Source organism: Eptesicus fuscus, chromosome 17 (genome assembly GCF_027574615.1).
Source record: "Eptesicus fuscus isolate TK198812 chromosome 17, DD_ASM_mEF_20220401, whole genome shotgun sequence".
In the NCBI taxonomy this organism is placed as follows: Eukaryota; Metazoa; Chordata; class Mammalia; order Chiroptera; family Vespertilionidae; genus Eptesicus; species Eptesicus fuscus.
The window spans coordinates 40456225-40479847 of record NC_072489.1 but is presented as its reverse complement, the minus strand read 5'-3'; the positions used below and the strand labels follow the sequence as shown (position 1 = coordinate 40479847).

At 45.6% G+C, this 23623-nt stretch overlaps 2 protein-coding genes across 6 annotated transcripts in view; one reads left to right on the top strand and one right to left on the bottom strand.

The window, feature by feature from the left end:
* UBTD1 (ubiquitin domain containing 1) overlaps positions 1 to 2357 on the bottom strand; it is a 57501-nt gene extending 55144 nt beyond the window's left edge. Inside the window, exon 1 of the mRNA XM_008144138.3 lies at positions 1911 to 2357. Coding sequence (XP_008142360.1) covers positions 1911 to 1980 — 70 coding nt within the window. The 5' untranslated portion in view covers positions 1981 to 2357. The remainder of the gene's footprint in view (positions 1 to 1910) is intronic.
* Positions 2358 to 2775: 418 nt separating this feature from the next.
* MMS19 (MMS19 homolog, cytosolic iron-sulfur assembly component) overlaps positions 2776 to 23623 on the top strand; it is a 28750-nt gene continuing 7902 nt past the window's right edge. The window contains exons 1-18 of one of the 5 annotated variants that reach the window (XM_054728953.1): positions 2776 to 2913; positions 9063 to 9111; positions 10664 to 10705; positions 10791 to 10891; positions 11787 to 11872; positions 12237 to 12311; positions 12728 to 12797; positions 13180 to 13308; positions 13400 to 13461; positions 18713 to 18799; positions 19481 to 19555; positions 20414 to 20491; positions 21035 to 21173; positions 21440 to 21594; positions 22194 to 22272; positions 22507 to 22632; positions 22822 to 22903; positions 23449 to 23549. In XM_054728953.1, the coding sequence (XP_054584928.1) occupies positions 2802 to 2913; positions 9063 to 9111; positions 10664 to 10705; positions 10791 to 10891; positions 11787 to 11872; positions 12237 to 12311; positions 12728 to 12797; positions 13180 to 13308; positions 13400 to 13461; positions 18713 to 18799; positions 19481 to 19555; positions 20414 to 20491; positions 21035 to 21173; positions 21440 to 21594; positions 22194 to 22272; positions 22507 to 22632; positions 22822 to 22903; positions 23449 to 23549 (1648 nt within the window). In that variant the 5' untranslated portion in view covers positions 2776 to 2801. Of the gene's footprint in view, positions 2914 to 9062; positions 9112 to 10663; positions 10706 to 10790; positions 10892 to 11786; positions 11873 to 12236; positions 12312 to 12727; positions 12798 to 13179; positions 13309 to 13399; positions 13462 to 18712; positions 18800 to 19480; positions 19556 to 20413; positions 20492 to 21034; positions 21174 to 21439; positions 21595 to 22193; positions 22273 to 22506; positions 22633 to 22818; positions 22904 to 23448; positions 23550 to 23623 lie in introns of all 5 variants that reach the window. The other 4 variants (XM_054728952.1, XM_054728949.1, XM_054728951.1 and 1 more) reach the window with 4 other exon arrangements.

Below are 23623 nucleotides of genomic sequence, written 5' to 3'. Positions count from 1 at the left end.
AATAAACATCATCTGGGGGTTGCTTACCATGTACAGGCACTAGATTAATGACTGAAGATGAACTTGCCTTTGGTAGGGAACTAACTTCAGCCTGGAGATGAGTTGCATTTGAGGTGACAAGGCTGTGAAGTACAGTGGGGAGGGGCAGGTTTGTAAGGCCTGCTGAAGGAAGAAACAGCAAGTCCAAGTGACTGACTGGCTGGAAGGAAGAGGGCAGAAAGTAGAGAAAGTCAGCAGAGAGAGGTTTTCAAAGTATAAAGTTAGGCATCTGGAAGCATGGAAGAGCAAAGGGAAGGGGGCTGAGGGAAGAGAAGCAGAGCTTGGTTTCAGGGGTGTGCAATCTGAGGATAACTACACATCAGAGTGTCCAGTGGGCATTTAGAGATAGTAGTCTAATGTTCAAGAGGGAATAGTTGAAGATACAGCATATGGGTTTCCCAATGGACAAAGGGTTGTGATACTGAATAAGATTTCTCTAAGGAGAGTAATGAGAGAAAAAAATGAAATGTCAAACTGACCCATGGGTGTGTCCACACCTAGCAGTGATCTGAGAAAAAAACAACACACGAAGAAACAGGATAGTCTAATAATGCCAAAAAGGGAAGGGGAGAATTTCAAGTAGGAGTTTCAAATGCAACAAAATAAATTATGTGAACTGAGCACATAGATAATAAATATTTGTTAACTGAATGAATGAATGAGAGCCTTTGCGTTTGAGAATCAACTTTCCTCAGACAGCATGGCCAGGGTTGCCAAGAGGATTTCAATGTTAAATTTTACCCATCCCCCCCCCCCCCCCTATATCTTCTTCTACAAATCATCCTGTCCACCACACAGACATCCTTCCCTGATTCCCCCATGTTTCCCCTCATCCACCTTTCCAGTTTCCGCAACCCAGTCAACACACCTTTGGTGTCAAAGGAGACAGGAAACTCCAACTAAAGTTTCCACTTCATTAACTACTCTTACATAAGGGGCGATGTGGCAATTGGGTGGAAGAGGAGACTGTGCTCTAGCCCCAGTTGTTCTCCTAAAGAGCTGTGTGGGTTTGGGCAAGTTACTCAACCTCGCTGGATCGGGGCTTTTTCGGAGATTGGAGGAGGTAGGGTCTATTTGGATTCTAGACTGGTTTCGAAGGTGCCTGGCAGCTCTAACGTGCACGATTTTATCATTCTCAGAAGGTCCTTGCAACACCCCCAGAGAAGGAAGTAAGTACGAGACCGAGACTGGGGGAGGCGAAGCGCCAGGATAGGAGTGTACCCAGAAGGTGAGAAGGCGCTGCCCGGCCCTCGCGGATCACCAGTGAGCAGATCCCATTCCCACGGCTGCGAAGGACCCCCAACAAACCCCAGGGCGATTCCCCACTTTTCCAAGACTCCGAGACGGCCCGGAGACTCTAGAAAGCCTGGCGGGGGGAAAAATAAAGATTTCTTTCCCAGAGTCCTGCAGTGCTTTTTGCAAGTCGGATTCCGGCAGACGCGATCTGCAGCCGGATAATGAAATGACACAGCCTTTGGAAGGAGCGACTGTTCTCGCCCCGCTCGCTGAGTTCTGGGGACGCCTGGCCACCTTCGCTGTGCCCCAACGGGCTGGCATCCGATCCCGGCCCGGGGTCCAGGCGAGCGGCGCCCCGCCCCGGCCCCCCTCCCCTCCGCCGGCCCCGCTGCGGTCTGGAAACATTTCCTGCCCCCGCCCCCACGCGAGCTTCCCAGTTGGAGCTAGTTGAGCTCGAAGCCGGGTCAGCGCTCCCAGTAGCCCCAGCTCGGCTCCCCCGGCAGCCAGGGGTGGGGAGCCTCCCCGCTCCACGTCTCACTTCGGGAAAACCCAGGCGCCAGGAGCCGTGGGAGGTCCGGCAAGGAAGGGGACAACTGGAGGGGCGCCCGTAGCCCTGCTCCCTTCCCCGTCGTTACCTGCTCGCTTGCGGGGGTGTCCCGGGGCGGCCGGCCTCTCTCCGCGCTGTCTCCCCACGCAGTTGCCCATGCTGGATCCTCAGCCGGGCCCCATGCACCGGAGGCGGCGGGCTGGTCAACTGCTCCACACTCCTGTCCGGGACAGCGGCGCCCGGGGTCAACGGCTCCTGCCGCCCGTCATCGGGCGCTCCCCGATCTCCCCCCTGGGGTTCGCTCTGCCCCAGCGCCGGCTTCGCCACAAACTTTGCGGATGAGGGGAGAGAGGGAGGTGGCCGACTCCCCAGCACAGTCCCAGGTGGCCGGGCCAGGGGGGCCCGCGACGGTGCCCGGCCGGAGAACAGCTCCGCTGGAGGGGCGGAGAGGGGGCGGGCACCGCCGCAGCTACACCCGGCTCACTCCGGACTCCCGGCTGGGCCGGCCCCCGAGCTTGTCACTCACCTGCCTAGCCCCGCCCCCGCCCGGTCCGCTCCCAGCCTCGGGCTCGCGGTGCGGGCGCTGGGCCGCCGGCCGCAGGTACGCACGTGACCGACGGCACCGCCCCCTCGTGCCGGGCCTGATTTTTTCATTGGTTTCCCCCAGGGTGCGTACCGCCCCTCGGCCCCACCCAGTCAGGTACCCGCCCCGCCGCCGGTCTCCGGGGTAGCAGGGCCAGAAGTTACTGGCCCTCAATGGCCCCCGGCTGCCTGCCCAGCAGCCACCTCCCCGACCTAGGCACCGCCCTCGGGGAGGGGCCGTTCCAGCCTCCCTGGAACTGCCTCGCCAGGACCGGCAAGCACGTGACCCGGGGAGCGCCCCGCCCCCTCAGCCTTCGCCAGGCGATTGGCTCAGGAGGCGCGTGCGCCGAGAGGCCCGTCCCGCGCCACAGCCCACTTCCCCTTGCTAGTTCGCGTCATGGCGGCCGCCGCCGATCTGGAGGCGGTGGCGCCCACGGGTGCCCTGTGGGGCCTCGTGCACGACTTCGTCATGGGTCAGCAGGAGGGCCCCGCTGACCAAGTGGCTGCAGGTACGGCAGACGTCGCCTCGCGGCTTCCGCAAGGGGCCGGCCGCAGGGAGCGGCACTGGCGCCGGGCGGGAAGGGAGTGAGGGACAGCGGTGACTTGGAGAGATCGGTCTGGGGCTGGTTGTGAGCATCGCGTACTTTAAGAGCCATAACAGACGGAGAGTCCCTTGCATCTTCCTTAAAGCGTCTTTACGCCCCTCATCTTCGTGTAGTGACCCTGTGCGCCGGCCCGACGTAGGAGAGTCATTGCTACTTTCACCTAAGAGCAAACAGGCCCAGCGAGGGCAAGAGACTCGCAGATCAGGCAGGTGGGGAAACCGGGACCCAGGCCCAGAAGCTCCAGGTTAGAATCTGGTGCTCACGCCGCGAAAGCACGTTGTGTCTGGGAGGTTGATGTGAGAAGACGTGTATTCAGCGGCTTCAGCCCCGGGCGCGTGGCATGTTGGGAGTGGCCCGGCGGCCAGAGCTCTGCCTGGCTGTAATTGGAGAGAAGAGAAGCCAGCCTGGGGGAGTCTGAGATGTTCTGCGTATCCTCCTTAAGACTTTCCCTGTGTTTCTTCGTCAAGTTCTTGATTAATTTGTTTCATGACTTTCTTATGTGGTGGTGGTTTTTATCCTTTCCCCAGATCTCCAGTTTCCTGCTTTTGACCAGTTCAGGGATCACTTAATTCTGACAGCTTATCTAAGATTTTAATAAAACAAATTCCAGATTTCCTTGGAATTCTGAGACTTCACTCTTTTAGAAAAAAAAAAAAACCTTAAAAGTTATTGAATGTTGGGCCTTTAGACCTAGTGTTAAGTAACAGACTACAAAATAATCTCACAAATACAGATGAGTTTTGCCTATATTTGGAAATTTTTCGTGCTTGGGGAAAAGTAAAGGACATATCCCTTGAAAATTGAACATATTAACTTTTAGAATATGTGATAAGTGAATATAGTGAATCTGCAGAAAGTATAATACTTTGGTCCTTAGCACTTCCACTTTTAACTAAATCATTTCATTATTGAACACATGTTATTCTCCAAACAGGTGCAAAGCAATCTATATCTATAATAATAAAAGCACAATATGCTAATTAGACCAGTCGTCCTTCCGGACGACCTTCCAGACGAAGCTGGGGCTGCAAGGGAAGCCTGGGTCCCTGGTGCCTGCCAGCAGCCGGAGGGAAGCCCAGGTCCCAGGTGCCAGAGGGAAGCTGGTGCCAGCAGTCCTACTCATGCACAAATTTCATGCCTCTAGTCCTATATAATAAAAGGCTCATATGCAAATTGTCCTAGCTGCAGAACAATTGGTCACTATGACTTGCCCTGACCACCAGGGGGCAGTCGCTCAAGGCAAGAGCTGCACCCTGGTGGTCAGTGTGCTCCCACAGGGGGAGCACTGCTTAGCCAGAAGCCCTGAGCTGGGCTCATAGTGAGCCCAGCGGCAGTGGTGGGAGACTCCAGTGTCCATGGCAGCGCTGAGGATGGGGAATGGGCCTAAGTTGTCAGTCAGCCATCCCCCAAGGGCTCCAGAACTGCTAGAAGCCTGGGACACACACACACACACAGTGCACGAATTTTGTGCACCAGGCCTCTAGTAGGAATATAAATACAAATTAGACTACATATGTGCCGATCACTACACCATGAAAAAAACTGTAAGAAGTCTATGCAAGATGGCATGGGAGCATCAAGGAGCAAATGCCTGATGCTGCCATTCCACTAAGTTTAACTGCTTACAGCTTTATGAAGCATAGTGTGTTATCACTGCTTACAATGTACAAGTACAGTGCATTACCAGTGTCACTTTCCCCAATGTTTAATGAAAATTTTCAAACTTATAGCAAAGTCTAAAGAATTTCATAAGAAATACATACTCCCACCATCTAGATTCTACCATTAACATTTTAATATAACTTGCTGCTCACATACCTATCCATCCATTTAAATTGTGGATATCAGTATACTTTCCCCAAATACTTTGGTAGGCATATTATTAACTAGAGTTTGTTTACAGTTTAGTTTGGTGTAAAATTTATGTTCAGTGAAATATACAAATTTTAAATGTATGTTTACTGATTTTGAAAAATGCATACACCCACATTCAACCAAGATAAAGAACATTGCTATATCAATGTTAGTTGTAACTATTATTTCACATTTATATGTTATGAGCACAATAATTTTGAATTTTTCAAATTCAAAACACATATGAGAAGACATGATTAAGGAATGCCAAGTTCTTATAAATATCTTTGTAAAATTTATATACTTTTCTGCCTGAAATAAATAGTATAAACTATTGTCTAGTTACATTTAACTCAACTCAGCTAAGACTAACACCAGCCCTGTTGTAATTTAACCCTTCTGACTAAGAAAGGAAGTTGGTAGTACCAGGTAAGTAAAGGGTATTAACATAAGGTTTAAAAGGTTTGGTGGGGTTGGATTATTCATAAACTTGGATTCCAGGCAGAGGGGTGTGAGGGACCTATTGTAGGTAATAGCAGTCATTGTAGATCCTTGAGCAAGGGAATCCCATAATGAAAGCGAATTTGAGAAGGATTAAATTGATATTCTCAATCTTAGACCACAGCCCTAGTCAGGGTTGTTGAAGGCTGACAGAGTTTTGAAGTGTCCCTAGAGTCAGATGTACTTTCTAATCCTCCATCCTAAATCAGGCTTTGTTAGTGCTAAAGAAATCAGCATCCATTCAGCCACTCCCAACTGCAGCCTCTCCTACAAGTTGTAAATGCAGAAGGATCATGCCTTTATCAAAAAGGCAGTTTCCACCAACTTTGTTTTTACCTGGGTTCCTGGTGAAAGTAGGTGTCAGATGTAAAGGTGTAAGTATGGAAGAGAAATAATCTGGCTTTCTAAGGGTGAAAGGCTCTCAGCCAGGCATTCAAAGGCTGCCACTACCTGGCCCCAACCTTTACTCTCACCACTTCTCTCCTGGACCTTTAGTTCCAGACAGCCACCTTGATTTGCTGTTCCCTGAGTGCTTTCCTTTCCAGTTCTCTCTTTGCTCTATCTAATCAGAGTTAGACCTAGGATCCAAGGCCAGATTTGAGTGCTCATTGCCTGCCCCCCAAGTGTTTTCCTGATGACTCCAGCCAGACATCATCTCAAACTTCATAATCTTTATGGTACTTATTTTTCAACCACTCATATATTTATTAGACTTGCTTAGTAGCTATTTCTGTACACAATCTCCACATCCTACCCTCCTATTCCTACCACCAGAGTCTCCTGGAGACTAGCATAAGTAGGTGTGCTGTAAAAAACTACATAAGTAAATGAACATAAGAAAAGGAAGAATCTGAAATTTGAGGTCTAATTAGTTATAGGGCTTGAAAGAGACAGAGGACTCTTAAGATGACCCCAGATTTTTGAGCCTGAGAATGAACAAAAGAGAAGTGGAGTTGGGCCCAGCTGGCATGGTTCAGGGGTTGAGCATTGACCTATGAACCAGGTCACGGTTTGATTTCTGGTCAGGGTGCATGCCCAGCTTGCAGGCTTGATCCCTAATGGAGGGCTTGCAGGAGGCAGCTGATCAATGATTCTTTCTCATCATTGATGTTTCTAGCTCTCCCTCATCCTTCCTCTCTGAAATCAATAAAAAATATATATTTTTTTTAAAAATGGAGTTGGGGACTGTGCTGGTTTCGAACAGTGTGATTTTTGGACATGTTGAATTTACAGGTGATGGATATAAATTTTCTTCCTCTTAGTTATTTGGATTTTCCTTCATTTCAGTCTTTATTATATTGTATTGTCCATAATTTGTGATTCCCTGAGGAGACTGCTATTCCTGAATCCAAAAGATTGTTAGACTATTAAATGACACTAAAATATAGTTCTGAGAAATGTGTGTGGCATCCTCAGCAGAAAGGACATTTGGAGAGCTTGAGTAGAACTGAATCCTGATTGGGATATTTCTTTCTCCTACTCCTTCACATACCCCCCTCCCTGGCTGCTACTCCAAAGTCTCAAGAGGCTGCAACTCCATCAGACAGAGGTCTGATTGTACATTCTATGTCAGTCTCATATAAATACTCCTTTGACAGCACTCAGTGCCCCACAGGAACTGGTGCCCTGCTGAGGAAAATGTGGGTAGTTAGGAGGTGCTAATAGGTCCATTTTTAGAGAGCAAATCTTGGGACACATTGGAAAAACTTAGGCCTACCTATATAGGGAAAGGAACTTTGACTTATTTTTCCTTAATGCCATTGAGGCTACCCTTAGTTAAATTAACTATTTATTAGCTTCTTTCATCCCAGGAGTCCAAGTATGTAATTAACAGTACTTTCAGATATTTTTTATTTGGGAGAATTAATAGTGTTAAGAGAATGACTCAGTTAAAGTTAGTGAGGAATGGTCCATAAACCCAGGAATTTTACTCCTTTCTTATGTTAACCCAGTCTCTGTTTATATCACTACTAGAGGCCCGGTGCACGAAATTTGTGCACTGGGGTGGGGTGGGGGTGAGGGGTGGGGATCCCCTCAGCCCGGCCTGCACCCTCTCGTAGTCCAGGACCCCTTGGGGGATGTCCACCTGCCAGCTTGTGGCTGGATGGCCTTCTGTTGCTGCATGGCCTGCTACTTGAGCTTCAGCAGCTGCTGCACATGCACAGGCTGGGCCACCATGGTCTGTCCTGCAAACACCATTGAGTGGGTGAGTCAAGCACGGAGGCAGGCTCACCCTGAGTTCCCTGCGCTTCCCTAAGTCACTGAGTTGTTCAGACTGACTGCCTTCTACAGAGAACAGCACCAGGATCAGGCCTAAGCCAGCAATCGGACATCCCTCTCACAGTCCAGGAGCCCTCGGGGCCAAGTGGCAGGTGGCCAGGGAGGAGCCCAAATCGGGGCTGGGCGTTGTGCTGCTCGTGCTCATCTCAGCCCACAGTGCCTGCTGCCGCCGCTCGGTAGTGCTATTGCAGAGTCAGGAGAGGCTCCTGCCGTGGCAGCTGTGCTCACCAGTCATGAGCCCGGCTTCTGGCTGAGTGCACTGACCACCAGGGGGCAGTTTCTGCATTGAGCGTCTGCCCCTTGATGGTCAGTGCATGTCATAGCAATCAGTTGTTCTGCCATTCGGTAGATTTGCATATTAGCCTTTTATTATATAGGATGGTAATACTAAACTTGTTATACTGTGATTTGTTTTGGTGTCTTTCTGCCCTAACACACTATGGGCTCTTTATTAAAAGCTCCCTGTCTATATTTCTACTCCAGCCCCTAACACGGTACCTGACTTATAATATGTTTTATGAATAAATGAAAACAAACACAAACAAATCTAAATTGAAGGACCTTCTATGAAATACTTCTATAAAATGTCAAGGTCAAGGAAGACTGAGAATCTTTCCTAGACCAGAGGAGACTAAGGATTCATGATGGCTAATTGCAGTGTGTAACCCTAATTAGGTCCTGGAACAGAAAAATGGCATTAGTGCAAAAATATATACTATTTATGTGCACTGTTCTGCTTTTAGCTCTTGTCCCATTATCAGCAAGTGTGTGTGTGTGTGTGTGTGTGTGTGTGTGTGTGTGTCTGTCTGATTTCTTCAGTCTTCACTTTTTTTCTGAGTTGCTACAGAGAATTCCATTGTATGGATGTACTATAATTTATTTAACTGGTTTCTTATTGATGGCCATTTGTTGTTTGCAGTCATTTGCTATCATCATACCTAATAAAATGGTAATATGCAAATTACCATCACTCCGCTACGCCCACGATTGGGCCGGCTGGAGGCGCGGGGGGCGGGACTCAGGGTGGCCGATTGCGTGGCTGCTGGCACCAGTTTTCCGCCAGCAGCAGTTTTCCTCTCGGGGTGGCCGATCGTGCTGGCGGGAGGCGCTCTGATCGGCGGCGGGTGGCCAGAGGAAAACTGCTGCTGGCGGATAACTGATGCCGGCAGCCAGGTGAAGGAAAAGTCTATTGCACGAAACTGCGTGCAACGGGCTCCTAGTAGTAAATAATTCTGTAATGAATAACCTATATGTGCATTACTTTTCTATTTTTATACTTGAAGCTGCATATTCAAATGTTAAGAGTAATGATTCTCATATAGGGGTGCTCTTGGCAAGCATAGTGGGCCCCACTATGAGTCATTGAACCCTGGGGTGGGTTTTTGTTTTTTCATATTTCTTTCTTTTGTTTCCTCTAGATGTGAAATCTGGAAGCTACACAGTATTACAAGTGGTGGAAGCCCTTGGGTAAGAAAGAGCCTCTGCTCTAGAATATCCTTCTCTAGCCTGGCCTCAAAAAGTTGTTTGTACAATGCTGCATTCCTGGAACTAATTGGTCCTGACTTTTTCCTGTTGTAGCCCAACGCCCCCACTCACCCTTATCAGTACCTCAGGCTAAGCCCCTGTTCTCCTAAAAAAAAGTGTCATGCCACCTAAGGCTCCTCAGGAAGTTTTGGGAGCACATGGCCTATGGGCCACACCAGCTCCTGGATCAGCCCACAGGTTTGGGGTGAGGTGGTTGGTTGAAGACCATCAACTATTACTTAATTAGAGCTGGGGTTCCTCCTATGCCTCTTAAGACCCACCTGCCCCCATGGTATTCTAGTCATCCTGGATCTGACTCAGACCTGCCTTGGGCCCTGCTGGCCATTGCTAGGAAGCTGACCTTGCACCAGAACCCACTATATAGGAAAAGGTTTGGGGAAACAGGTGGAAGATCATTGTCCTTATCAGATATTCCAAGCATCAGAGAAAGTATGTGCTTGTAGTCCAATGCCTGCTTTCCTCATATTTCATACTTGGTAGACCATTTAATTGCAAAGGTTGTTAACAGTCATAGCCATTGGGTGGGTGCGGTGGGGATGTTAGGAGTAGGTCACTATTATGCATTTCTTCCACATAAGCAACTATTTGGCCTTTCTATTCAGTCTATTCTGGCCTTGTTTCTTTTTCTTCTTTTTAATAACACCGTTAAGAGATATAATTCACTTAAAAAACGCTCACCATTTTAAAATGTGTATTTACAGATTTGTGCAACCCTTACCACAGTCAATTTTAGAACATCTTCATTAACCCAGAAAGAAACCCCATTCCCATTAGCAGTCACTCCTCATTCCCTCCTCTTCCCAGTTCCTGGCAACTGCTAATCTATTTTCTATCTCTCTGGATTTGTCTATTCCAGACATTTCACATAAATGGAATCATGCCATAAGTGGCCTTTTGAGTCTGGTTTCTTTCACATAGCATCGTATTTTCAAAGTTTATCCCTGTTGTAGCATGTATTTTATTTCTTGCTGAATAATATTCTGTTGTATGGATATACCACATTTTGTTTAACCATTTATCAGTTGAGGAATATTTGGGTTATTTTCACATTTTGGCTATTCTGAATAATCCTGCTATAAAATAAATGTACCTTGGTCTATTTTTAAATGCACAGTTTTCTACTTCTGAGCAGTGACAAGTTCCTATCTCCAAAGTTGTTGTGGTTCCCCCCTCCCACCCCCCAGACCTTGGTGAATGTTCTCACTTTTCTTCTTCAGCAGTAATATATTTCTTCTCCTCCTATTTTGATTGAAACTGCAGCTGTCAGTCATCTCTTGAGCCCATGTGTAGCTGCTAAGCTGTGTTTCAGAGGAATGTCACAGTTCAGGGGAGAAAGAGAAAGCCCAATACCCAGGCAATGCCTGGAGATGGGCACTTCTGGTGGCTGAGGTGTAACATGATCCTCTAATGATGCCGGATCAGTCTGGGAATTGGCTCTTTAGGCTCTGGTCTTACTGTTACTTGTAATCCTAAGCACCTCCAGAATACCTTCCTTGCTGGTTTCCATGCCCAGGGGGTGAGTGTAACTACTTGCAAAATATTTATTTCTTTAAAAGTTTGAACTGGGTAATGTCAAGCTTTATATCCTACTTTCTCCCCAGGTCTTCTCTAGAGAATCCAGAACCCCGAACTCGGGAACGAGGAATCCAGCTTTTGTCACAGGTGCTACTCCAGTGTCACTCCTTGCTCCTGGAGAAGGAAGGTACTGGCATCACTAGTAGGAGTATCTCCCTGGAGTGCTGAGCCAAGCAAGGCCTTCCTAGACTATTCAAGCCATTACAGGGAGGGAGGGAGGGAAGGAGGGAGGGAGGGAAGGAGGGAGGGAAGGAGGGAGGAAGGGATTTGTGAGCTACTAATGGAGGTCTTCATTCCTCACTGGTATATGTCACAGAAATGATAAGGATTAAGACAGAAGACAAGGGGGGATGAGGACAAATATGTGATACCTTAATCAATAAAGAAATTAATTTAAAAAAAAAAAGACAGAAGACAAGACAGTCTTGATTTTAGACAGTATTTTTCAGTGCATCCTCCCCTCTGTAAAGTGGACAAAGTAGTGTCTCATAGACAGAGTGGAAAAATAATGAAATATCAAAGTGCTTTGAAGTCCTAAGGAAAAAAGCCAACAAATTATTTATCTTCTATAGGCAAACTGCAGCCTGTTTTTATAAATAAAGTTTTATTAGCATGTAGCCATACCCATTTATTTACCTGGTGTTTATGCTGCATTTATGTTCCAGCGGCCAAGTTGAGCAAAGTTGAGTAATTGTGACAGATACTTTGTCCTGCAAGCTTAAAATATTTACAATCTTGGTCCTTTGAGAAAGTTGGCAGCCCCAGTTCTATGGAAAGGTAGTTCTGGGGTTGAGAATGGGTTTGACGGTAGTCCTATGTATGAATGGATAATAAAAGATGTTCACCTGTTTTCCTGACTAATCAAGGCATCCTCAATGGGAGGGCATGAGACATACCTCTTGGTGAAGGAAGAAATTTGTAGTGAAGCCCAAGCAGTAATAGCCCTCAAACTCCGGGAAGGAGCCCTGATGTGCCCTCCTTCAGCCTGTGTGAGCTAATGGCTGTATTTCTGGTTTGTGCAGTGGTACACCTCATCCTATTCTATGAGAACCGGCTGAAGGACCATCATCTTGTGATCCCATCTGTCCTCCGGGGGTTGAGGGCACTTGTGAGTTCTCCTTTTTTCCCATTACACATCATGTTTGCAGAAGCCCTTTTCCAGTGAATTCTCTCTTTGCCCTTTGGGGGTGAGACTTTGAGTGCTGAGAAACAGATGCCCAAAGGTGGGACTGAGCTAGTGTCAGCCAGCTTCACTTCAGTTCTTAGTCTGTTTTACTTTGGGGACTGAAATTCAGATCCAACTTGGAAGGTACTACAAAGAACTAATCAACTTGAGAAAAGGGACCACGTTTCTCACTCTTGCTGAATCTGAACGTTGTGATTCCACTGTAGCTAATTAGGCCTGTTTTAGGGTTGTGTCTTAAAGGCTGTGCTAGAACTCCCTCAGTGCTCACTCATCTCTTCTCCCCCAGAGCCTGTGTGTGACCCTGCCCCCAGGGCTGGCTGTCTCTGTGCTTAAAGCCATCTTCCAGGAGGTCCATGTACAGGTGAGTGATAACAGTCACCTTGGTATTCTCTATCTTCCAGCCCTCCACATAACTAGAATTAGATGGCAAAAAAATAATTTCCTTTGAAGTTCTCAACTCTTTCAGGTCTTTGACCATGTTAACATGCTATTCCTTGCTACTGTATAAGAAGAGGGAGGCATGCCATTGTGTCTGGCCTGTGTCCTCTTACATCTAAAAAAAGTAAGGCATACAGTAGACAGTTTGTGGTTATTGGCCCCACTGCTGTAGTGCTGGGCTAACAGCCTTGTCCTTTCTCTGCATTTCCTCTTAGGTTCATCTTATACTGGTATAAAGGGCACTGTCCACTTAGAGATTGTAAAGCAGGAAGTAGTTGTATCAGCTGAGTTATTCTTTGATCACTTTCTTAACTTATTTCTGGTCTCTCCCACCCCAAGTCCTTGCCACAGGTGGACCGACACACAGTCTACAGTATTATCACCAACTTTATGCGAACCCGGGAAGAAGGTAAGAGGCAGGGCTCTCTAGGAAATCTGAAAAGTGACCACATCCTGTCCTCCGCCCCCCTAATACCAGGACTCATTTTAGCCTGGGGGTTATATAGAAGAGCCAGTACTCTGAGAGAGAATGATAAAGGGAAGCTGGGGGTCTACGCACTCCCCAGTAAAGTAAAAAAAGGGTCAAATTGGGGCTGTTTTAAATTCTTACCTCTGTAACAGTTACATATTGTTGCACATCTGTTCTTCACTGAGTAATAGGAAAACAAAAAGGGTCCTCTCTCTGGGAGGCAGGAAAGGGGAGGCAGTGGTAGTAGAGGGAAAACACAAGCCCTAAGAAAGCCCACCTTTCTATCCGTGGGACAGTAGTGACCTTGTTCTCTCCTCCCCAGAGCTGAAGGGCCTAGGAGCTGACTTCACCTTTGGCTTCATCCAGGTGATGGATGGAGAAAAGGATCCCCGTAACCTTCTGGTGGCCTTCCGCATTGTCCAAGACCTCATCTCCAGGGACTATAGCCTCGGTACAACTTTGTAGCCTTGAATTAGCTGGTGGAGGTTTGTTGCGATGAGTGAAGCTTGTAAGTCAACCTCATTCTTTCTCCATTGCTTTAGGACCCTTTGTGGAAGAGTTGTTTGAAGTGACATCCTGTTATTTCCCTATTGATTTTACCCCTGTAAGTAGTACCTTTCATTCATTCATTGGTTTGTTCATTCATTCATTTAAATCAGGGGTCCTCAAACTTTTTAAACAAGGGGCCAGTTCACTGTCCCTCAGACCGTTGGAGGGCCGGACTATAGTTTTAAAAAAACTATGAACAAATTCCTGCCGAAACCGGTTTGGCTCAGTGGATAGAACGTCGGCCTGCGGACTCAAGGGTCCCAGGTTCGATTCCGGTCAAGGGCATGTACCTTGGTTGCGGGCACATCCCCAGTAGGGGGTGTGCAAGAGGCAGCTGATCGATGTTTCTCTCTCATCGATGTTTCTAACTCTCTATCCCTCTCTCTTCCTCTCTGTAAAAAATCAATAAAATATATTTTAACAAAAAACAAAAAAAATTCCTATGCACACTGCACATATCTTATTTTGAAGTAAAAAAACAAAACGGCAAAAACACCCACATGTGGCCCGCGGGCCATAGTTTGAGGACTCCTGATTTAAATATTCATTGCTTGGCAGGTGTGGTTCAGTGGTTGAGCATCATCCTATAAACCAGGAGGTCATGGTTCAATTCCCGGACAGGGCAAATGCCCTGTTGTGGGCTTGATCCCAGTAGGGGCATGCAGGAGGCAGCCAATCAATGATTCTCTCTCATCATTGATGTTTCTATCTTTCCCTTCCTCTCTGAAATCAGTTTTAAAATATATATTTTTTTAAGTATTCATTGAGTGCCTGCTATCTGCCAGTCCCAGTTCTAGGCACTGAGGGAAAGAGACAGTCCCTGTCTTTAGGGACATAATTTTAGTTAACTGGAAAATGGAGAAGCATTTGCCATCAGAGGAAGGATTCAATTCAGCAGGCATGTAGGGGGATCCTTAATTTCTTTACCAATGTACTTAGCGCTGAGGGCTACAGGATTGTAAAACATGATTCCAGCCCTTGAAGGTTGAAACATTTAAGGAACAATATGAGATTATAGACCAAAATGAGTGGTGTTATAGTTTTTCAGAGAAGACAGAGTTCAGTGTGAGCTACAGTAGGCAGGAACAGATAAGATAGTTAGGATTTCAATTGATTTCTGAGGGATGTCTAGGACCGTGGTTGGCAAACTGCGGCTCGCGAGCCACATGCGGCTCTTTGGCCCCTTGAGTGTGGCTCTTCCACAAAATACCACGACCTGGGCGAGTCTATTTTGAAGAAGTGGCGTTAGAAGAAGTTTAAGTTTAAAAAATTTGGCTCTCAAAAGAAATTTCAATCGTTGTACTGTTGATATTTGGCTCTGTTGACTAATGAGTTTGCCAACCACTGGTCTAGGATATGATCCTGGAGTCTACGGGGGCATCTCAGCAGTAGAAACAAATTGACAAAACAAAGAAGACACATTTGAGCACAGTATGTATAGGAAGTGTTTGCTCTGACCTTCTTGGACCTTCCTCCCTTTCTGTATCTTCATTTCCCTTCTATTTCCAGATACTCATGGTCTCATCACTGCAAGCATTAGTGGTTTGGGAGAAATGAAAGGCGTTATATCACAAACAAAATCAGAATATTGAATCTCATTGCCTTTAAAGTTACACAGTCATCTTTGCCATAGGGAATTTCTTGCCAGCTTATTCCAGTTGAAATTATGTTGCTTGGGGCCACCTCTCTCCTGAAATTCCTTTCATCTCTTTTGTAATAAATATCACTATTTCTAACTTAGAGCATGTATCTTTAAAATTTTGAAAGCTCTTGGTTAGGCTACCTTGGTTTTGCTTTGCTTTATTTTGTATTTGTTTTGAGAAGATAACGCATTCTCATGATTCAAAATCCAAAAGGTGAAAAAAAATCTACCTCTCAAGTTTCTTCTCCATTGTCAACCACTTTTATCAATTATGTCTGTACAGAGCTTATTCATCCATATATAAGCAAACGTTTTATATCCCTTTTCCCCCCAAAGTGGTAGCACATATATGTATACTTTTCCTATATTTTGCCTTTTTCACTTAACAGTATATGTTGAAAACTGTTCTATATCGGTATATGTATTAGCTCGTTTTATTCTTTATGGCTGTGTAATATTCCTTTGCATGGAAATACCCAATTAATTTCACTAGTCTTTTGTGGGATTAAGGTTGGTTGCTAATCTTTTGCTGTTACAAGCAATGCTACAATTTACATACCCTGTACATGTATCTTTTCATATATATATGGGTATAACAGTAGGATAAATTCCTAAAAGTGGAATTGTTGGAATATATGCATTTATAATTTGGGGGAAGGGAAGAGTATGTCATTCATTTTTTTTAAAGTTAACACAAATGAGCATGATTCAACATTTAAAGTATAGAGATTTATGCATTGTACCCGTTATAGCCATCACACATTTTCCCATTAGAGATAATCACTGTTCCCAATAGCTTATATATTTTCTCAGAGATATTCTAGGCAAAACAAAGTATATAGATAATGATAGGAGAATTTCTCTTCTTCGAGAAGACTTTTGTGTGTTCTGCATTGCATCCTATGGGAAGCAGAAAGCTCTTGTCAATTAAAATAGAGACCTGGCTTTTAGTATCACTGTTTGTGTTAGAAATATTCTTTATGGTCTTATCAGTGCATTTTGGCCATATACCATCATCATAGTGGATCACATCAGTATAAATGATAATTCCTTTGACTTTCACTATACCTGTATGCTCACTTTAGAGCAAGGGTTGCAAAACTTTTTCTGTAAAGGGCCAGATAATGTCTATTTTAGGCTTTGCAGGCCATCTGGTTTCTTGTAGCTCAACTCTGCTGTTCTAGTACAGAAACAGCCATAGACATTGGAATGTGGTACAGTGGCTGTATTGCCATAAAACTTAATTTATGGAGTCAATGTTGCGGTAACTATGTGTGGTACCAAGTGGGTACTAGAAATATTGAGGGAACACTTGGTAAAGTATATGATTGTCTAACCACTATGCTGTACCTCTAAAACCAATACAAAATAATATTGAAAGTAAACTGTAATTGAAAAATGAGAATTATTTAAACTTCATCTATGGAGATAGGAATATAAATTTCATATAATTTCAAGTCACAAATATTATTATTCTTTTGATTTTTTTCCAACCATTTAAAAATGTGAAACTATTCTTAACTTGGTCATACAGTCTCAACTAGTATGAGTAGATAGTGAATCTTCCTTCATCATCCTAGGGATTCCTTTATCCTTTCTCTTTGGGTCAGATTTCCTATTTCCCGTGTGCGTGTATGCCTCATTTTATGGTTTACTCCCTCATTGTGGTGGTGTGCAACCTTTGTTAGCTTCTTGAGAGAGGATATACAAAAGTGAAATTATTTTAAATTTTGTCAATCTAAAATGTCTTCATGCTTTCCTCCCACTTGTTGATAGTATGGATATAAAATTCAAGAATGGAAATTCTTTCCCCCCAAGATTTTGAAGGCATTTCTGCATTTACCTCTAGGTTTCAATTCCTTGGAGAAGTCTAAGTTCCTTCTGATTCATAAACCTTTATATTTACTTCTCCCCCTTCTTTCTTTGAAGTTTGATATTGCCCCCTAAATATTGAAATTTCACAATGATGCTCCTTACTGTGGGTCTGTTTTCATGTATTGTATTGGGTGCTTGGTAGGCCCTGTCAGTCTAGAAATTCGTGTACTTTAGTCCTAGTAAATTTTCTTGCATTTCTTCCCATCTGCTTTCTCTATTTCTTCTTTTTGGAATTCCTACTAATCTTTTGTGAGATTATTGGGTCTCTTACCTTTTCTTTCATATTTTCTATCTCTATTTTTTTGTTACTTTATGAGAGAATTTTGCAATTCCAGAGGTACTTGTTATTGCCAGTTTCTAAGCTTTCCAAGGACTGTATATGGGTGGTTATTCAGCTTTCCCCAAACCTACTGAGGATTCTGTTTTTTGGGCTCTGCTGAGTCATTTTCTTCTTACCCATCTGCTTTTCAGCTTTCACAACTTTGTTGCTAATATCTCTTATCCTGTTCTCTTCAACCTTTAACTTGATATCTTTCAAAACAAAAACAAAAATCCTTTTAACTGTATTTTTCATGGGGTTTCTAAAGAGAGATAAGAAAATCCGATGCAAGTTTTTTTTCTTTTCTTTTTAAAAAAATTATATTTTATTGATTTTTACAGAGAGGAAGAGAGATCGATAGAGAGTTAGAAACATCGATGAGAGAGAAACATCGATCAGCTGCCTCCTGCACACCCCCTACTGGGTACGTGCCCACAACCAAGGTACATGCCCTTGACCGGAATCGAACCTGGGACCCTTGAGTCTGCAGGCCGACGCTCTATCCACTGAGCCAAACCGGTTAGGGCACAAGTTTGCTTTTCTTTTTTTAATCCTTATCCGAGGATATTTTTCCATTGATTTTTAGAGAGAGTGGAAGAGAGGGGGAAAGACAGAGAGAAATATCGATGTGAGAGAAACATATCAATTGGTTGCCTCCTGCACAAGCCCTGACCAGGGCCCGGGCTGGGAAGGAGCCTGCATCTGAGATACGTGCCCTTGACCAGAATCAAACCGGGGACCCTTTGGTTCGCAGGCCGATACTGAGCCAAACCGGCTAGGACTATTGTATGTTTTCAATCTGCTGTCTTAATGCAGAAACCATCAGTGATTTTTATATTGCCAGAATTACACCTTTTTGAAAAGGGTAAAAAAAAAAAAAAAAAAGTCCACCCAAGGGGGATTTAAAAGTACATATTTTAAAGGGAAAGAGTGTCTACTAACACAGTCATAATATATATAGAGAGAGAAGAAAGTAATGCACCAGAGAGTTAATGATACTTATCTTTGAATGATGAGATGACAGATCAGATAGAAACCATGTGTTCAGATAGGAAATAAATTCCTCAAAGACGAACATTCCCAAGGAACAGGTGAGAGTGAGCATCTCTTCCTGCTGGAGCCTTGTATCATATAGATTGGCTGTGAATATCCCACTCCGTTCTTTGGGTTGTCAGTTTCAAGCCTGTGTTCAAAGAGTTATACAGCCGAAACCGGTTTGGCTCAGTGGATAGAGCATCAGCCTGCGGACTCAAGGGTCCCGGGTCGATTCCGGTCAAGGGCATGTACCTTGGTTGCGGGCATATCCCCAGTAGGGGGTGTGCAAGAGGCAGCTGATAGATGTTTCTCTCTCATCGATGTTTCTAACTCTCTATCCCTCTCTCTTCCTCTCTGTAAAAAATCAATAAAATATATATTTTTTTAAAAAGCACAAAGAGTTATACAAACCCATGGTCGTTCTCCCTTCTCCAGCCACCTAATGATCCTCATGGTATCCAGAGAGAAGATCTCATCCTGAGTCTCCGAGCTGTGCTGGCTTCCACACCACGATTCGCTGAGGTAGGTCTACCCACAGTAGGGTATGTAGCCTCAGCCCACAGAAGGCTCTGAGGAAAGAACAGTAAAAGCATGGGGGAAAAGAAAGATCCAGTATACATTTTAAGATATTACATCCTCGCCCTAACTGGTTTGGCTCAGTGGATAGAGCGTGGGCCTGCGGACTCAAGGGTCCCAGGTTCGATTCCGGTCAAGGGCATGTACCTTGGTTGCAGGCACATCCCCAGTGGGGGGTGTGCAGGAGGCAGCTGATCGATGTTTCTCTCTCATCGATGTTTCTAACTCTCTATCCCTCTCCCTTCCTCTCTGTAAAAATCAATAAAATATATTTTTAAAAAAAAAATAAAAAATAAAAATAAAAAATAAAAAAAATAAAGTATTACATCCTCAGTGTCCTCAGGCTTGTGTGGGAAGTATTTCAGACCTTCGATGTTGAAAACTTTACCATCTCTTCTTTAAAATAGTAATCCAATCCCTATCTAGTGCTATCTTTTAAGGTCCTACAGATTTGTCAACCATTTTTCAGGTAACTGGGGGTCTGGCCTCATCTTGGCAGGAAGGTTAGCTTAAAGTCATAAGAATAGTTCCTGGGTGTAGCACCTGCCCTGGGGACTGGTGGCAGTAAGGACATGGTTGGCCTTGGTGTGGCTGCAGACTTCAGTTCTTCTTCTGTGTCTCCCACAGTTCCTGCTGCCTCTGCTGATTGAGAAGGTGGATTCTGAGATTCTGAGTGCCAAGCTGGATTCTCTGCAGACTCTGGTGAATGATTTTCCTTCTAGGGTCCAGCTGCCTTTAGACAAATTAGGGGTGCTAATGGATTATAGATTATTGGAGAGCCAGGGAACAGTTCAGTGGGCCTCAAAAGAGGGATTACCAGGATCTGGGCCTACATGTTGACCTAAAGGCCCCAGCTGCATATTGTCTTGTCCTGTAGTAACTGAGTGGCCACCAAGGAAAGGCTGAACAGGGCTCCCTCTTGATGCTCGTTTTTCATCAGTGAGGGTGAGCGCCTATTTTTCTTGCTCTGGGTATTAGTATTATAAAATCCAGCTGAGCCCTAGCTGGTTTGGCTTAGTGCCGTGGTCGGCAAACTGCAGCTCGAGAGCCACATGTGGCCCCTTGAGTGTGGCTCTTCCACAAAATACCACGGCCTGGGCAAGTTTATTTTGAAGAAGTGGCGTTAGAAGAAGTTTAAGTTTAAAAAATTTGGCTCTCAAAAGAAATTTCAATCGTTGTACTGTTGATATTTGGCTCTGTTGACTAATGAGTTTGCCGACCACTGGCTTAGTGGATAGAGTGTCAGCATGCAGACTGAAGGGTCCTGGGTTTGATTCTAGTCAAGGGCACATGCCCAAGTTGCAGGCTCAATCCCCAGTAGGGGGCATTCAGGAGCCAGCTGATCAATGTTTCTCTGTCATCATTGATGTTTCTCTCTCTCTCTCCTTCCCTCTCCCCTCTGCTCTGAAATCAATAAAAATATATTTTTAAAATAATAATAATAAAATCCTGCTGAGAGCCAAGCTCCTTCAGATGCCATTGTACTGAGGTACCTGTTTGTCTTAGGAAGTCTGAGATAGGGGTAGTGTTGGTTAGCCAATACCTGCACTTTCTTGGCAGAATGCTTGCTGTGCCGTGTACGGACAGAAGGAACTGAAGGACTTCCTCCCCAGCCTTTGGGCTTCTATCCGCAGAGAGGTGAGTGTTACTTAGATAAACTCATTACTGTGAACTCCCAGTTGTCAGGCATCAGGGGAAATAATTCACCCTGTGCTTTTCCATCTGTTGCTGTGCCTGGTTATTCAACAAGCAAGCAATGGGGCATACTTCTAGTTGAATGACAAGGGAGAGCGTCCCTATGTGAGGGTCAGCTGCTTGATGGTGGCACTTGGTCACCTTTGCAAAGTGTCTGCTTCCTGTCCTTTCGTGGTAAGGAGCATAATCATGTGCCTATGTCACCATGCAGAATAGAGGGAGAAAGGGAGAGACCTAAGATAAGGCATCCCAATGGTGGCTCACAGTTGACATTCTCTTTTTCAAAATGTATGTGTGTGATTCCCCATGGTGCTAAGGACTTGGTGAGAATACACCAATTAAGAAGAAACTCGTTTAAGGAAATAAATTCCATTGCTATGCCCTAAAGGTTCTTAACCCCCCACCCACAAGGAAATAGGCAGAGGATGGTTGGGGTCTCACTTGGTGCAGGCTCACCTCAGTAGCCATGGGATCCCTCCCTGACAGGTGTTCCAGACGGCAAGTGAGCGGGTGGAGGCCGAGGGCCTAGCGGCTCTCCAATCCCTGACTGCGTGTTTGTCTCGCTCTGTGCTAAGGGCTGATGCTGAGGACCTCCTTGACTTCTTCCTTAGCAACATTCTACAGGGTAACAGGGCCATGGAAGCCAGAAAGGGGAGTGAGCACAACAGAGAGAAATTCCTTAAGGGCCAATGACCTTCCATGTGTAGCCCCACCACGTTCAGTGATTCGGGGGGGGGGGGGGGCGGCTGGAACCCTACTTGGAATTTTTTTTTAATTCAATGGTAACTGCTAGCAAACTGTCCCTTGCCTCAGTCTCCAACTTTGACGTACTGCAGGGGAAGCAGGCAACGTTCAGCCTACTCCCAGGTATGTGATGCGCTGCCTCTCCAGACTGCAGGCACCATCTGTGTGAACCCGACATGAAACTGGTGTGGCCTAGTGCCAAGCTGTTGCAGGCAGCTGCAGGTGCGTCTGCCCGGGCCTGTGACTACATCACCAGCAATGTACTGCCTTTGCTGCTGGAACAGTTCCACAAGCACAGTCAGGTAAGGGAGCGCTGTCTTTTCAGGAAATGATGGGACCCCTTGCTAGGAGCCCTTTCTCACAGAGAGAGCTAAGCATTGAACTTAGGCCCAGATAGCAGATTTTGGGTTTTGCTTCGATTAGCTACTGCTGGTTCCCTTGTTTACTCTTTTCCTTACACTTACATAAAAGAATAAATTCACCCCACTTCCAAAGTAGCAGGACTGAAATCTTTTAGCATACAGGGTGGGGCAAAAGTAGGTTTACAGTTGTTCCTATGGAAAATAATAAATAATAATGTAAGAATAAACTGTTCCGCCCTAACCCGTTTGGCTCAGTGGATAGAGCGTCGGCCTGCGGACTGAGGGGTCCCGGGTTCAATTCCGGTCAAGGGCATGTACCTTGGTTGTAGGCACATCCCCAGTGGGGGGTGTGCAGGAGGCAGCTGATCAATGTTTTTCTCTCATCGATGTTTCTCTCTATCCCTCTCCCTTCCTCTCTGTAAAAAATCAATAAAATATATATATTTTAAAAAAAGAATAAACTGTTCCATATATAACTGTAAACGTACTTTTGCCCCACCCTATATTCTTTGGCTCTAATATCCCTTAAAACATTACAGAGCAACCAACGGCGGACAATCCTTGAAATGATCCTGGGTTTCTTGAAGCTGCAGCAGAAATGGAGCTATGAAAACAAGGGTGAGATCACCTTCCAGAGTAGGCAGAATGCCATGGATAAGTAGTCTAGAACAGTGTTCCTGTCATTCTGAGATTGTAGCTTAAAAAAAACACTGAATGGGTGGGACCTGTTTATTTTTTTCCCATTGTACTTCCTGGACACTCAATGGATGAAGCTCTTTAAATCTGCCCCAAATAGTCTTTGTGTCGCTGCTGAGTCAGGGCTTCCCTCTAACCTGGACTGTCTCTCCCTAGGTGAAAGGCCTCTGACTGCCTTCAAGGACCAGCTATGCTCACTGGTATTCACAGCCCTGGCTGACCCCAACACCCAACTTCAGCTTGTTGGCATCCGTACCCTCACTGTCTTGGGTGCCCAGCCAGGTACACTTAAGAGAAAGAAAAGATGGGGTATTGGTCCCTTTCTTGTGATTTTCTGTCTTAAGTGAAAAGAAGTCTTAATTCACTAGTTCTCACTGCAACCCTGGCTGACTTGTGATTTCTAATGGGACTTTGGAAGGGTTGTGGTGGCTGCAGGGGAAGAAAGATGTGGTTCCTGTTCCCTTCTAGCAGATCTCCTGTCTCCTGGGGACTTGGAGCTGGCAGTGGGTCACCTGTATAGACTGAGCTTCCTGGAAGAGGATGCCCAGAGTTGGTGAGAATCTAAAGAGCAAGATAGAGCAAGCTGTTCCGGGGCTCTGCTTCCTGCCTAGGGAGGTGGGCCTTGTGCTTGGCTCTGGCTGCCGAGTGGTTGGAGATAGGGAACTGTTCTCTTTTCGTGGGCATTCAGAAGCCCTGGCCAGTGTCGCTCAGTGGTTGGAGCATCAGCCTGCACACTGAAGGGTCGTGGGTTTGATTCCTAGTCAAGGGCACGTACCTGGTTTGCAGGTTCGATCCCCAGCCCAGTCAGGGTGCATTCAGGAGGCAACCAGTCAATGTGTCTCTCTCACATTGATGTTTCTCCCCCTCCCCCCCCCCCCCCACCTCTCTTCCACTCTCTTTAAAAAAAAAAAATCAATGGAAAAAATATAAAATGAAGATTAATGAAAAAAAGAAGCCCTGTTCAACTAGGTACTTGAATCTTGCTCTTTAGCAAGGTGGCCTCAGGAGACCATACTCCCGAATCTGCCTAATGGCAGGTCTAGGCAAGAGAATGGTGGACCAAGTCTCAACTAATGCACATCTGCCCTGTGTCCCCAGCAGGGTGGCAGCACTGGAAGCATCAGGCGCCCTGGCCACTCTTTACCCTGTGGCCTTCAGCAGCCACCTAGTGCCCAAGCTTGCTGAGGAGCTGTGCATGGGTATGTGTCCCTGAGCTTCTGTGGCCCACCCCTTCCCAGGGAGGCTGGAGGGCCTTCATGCTTGCCATCACACA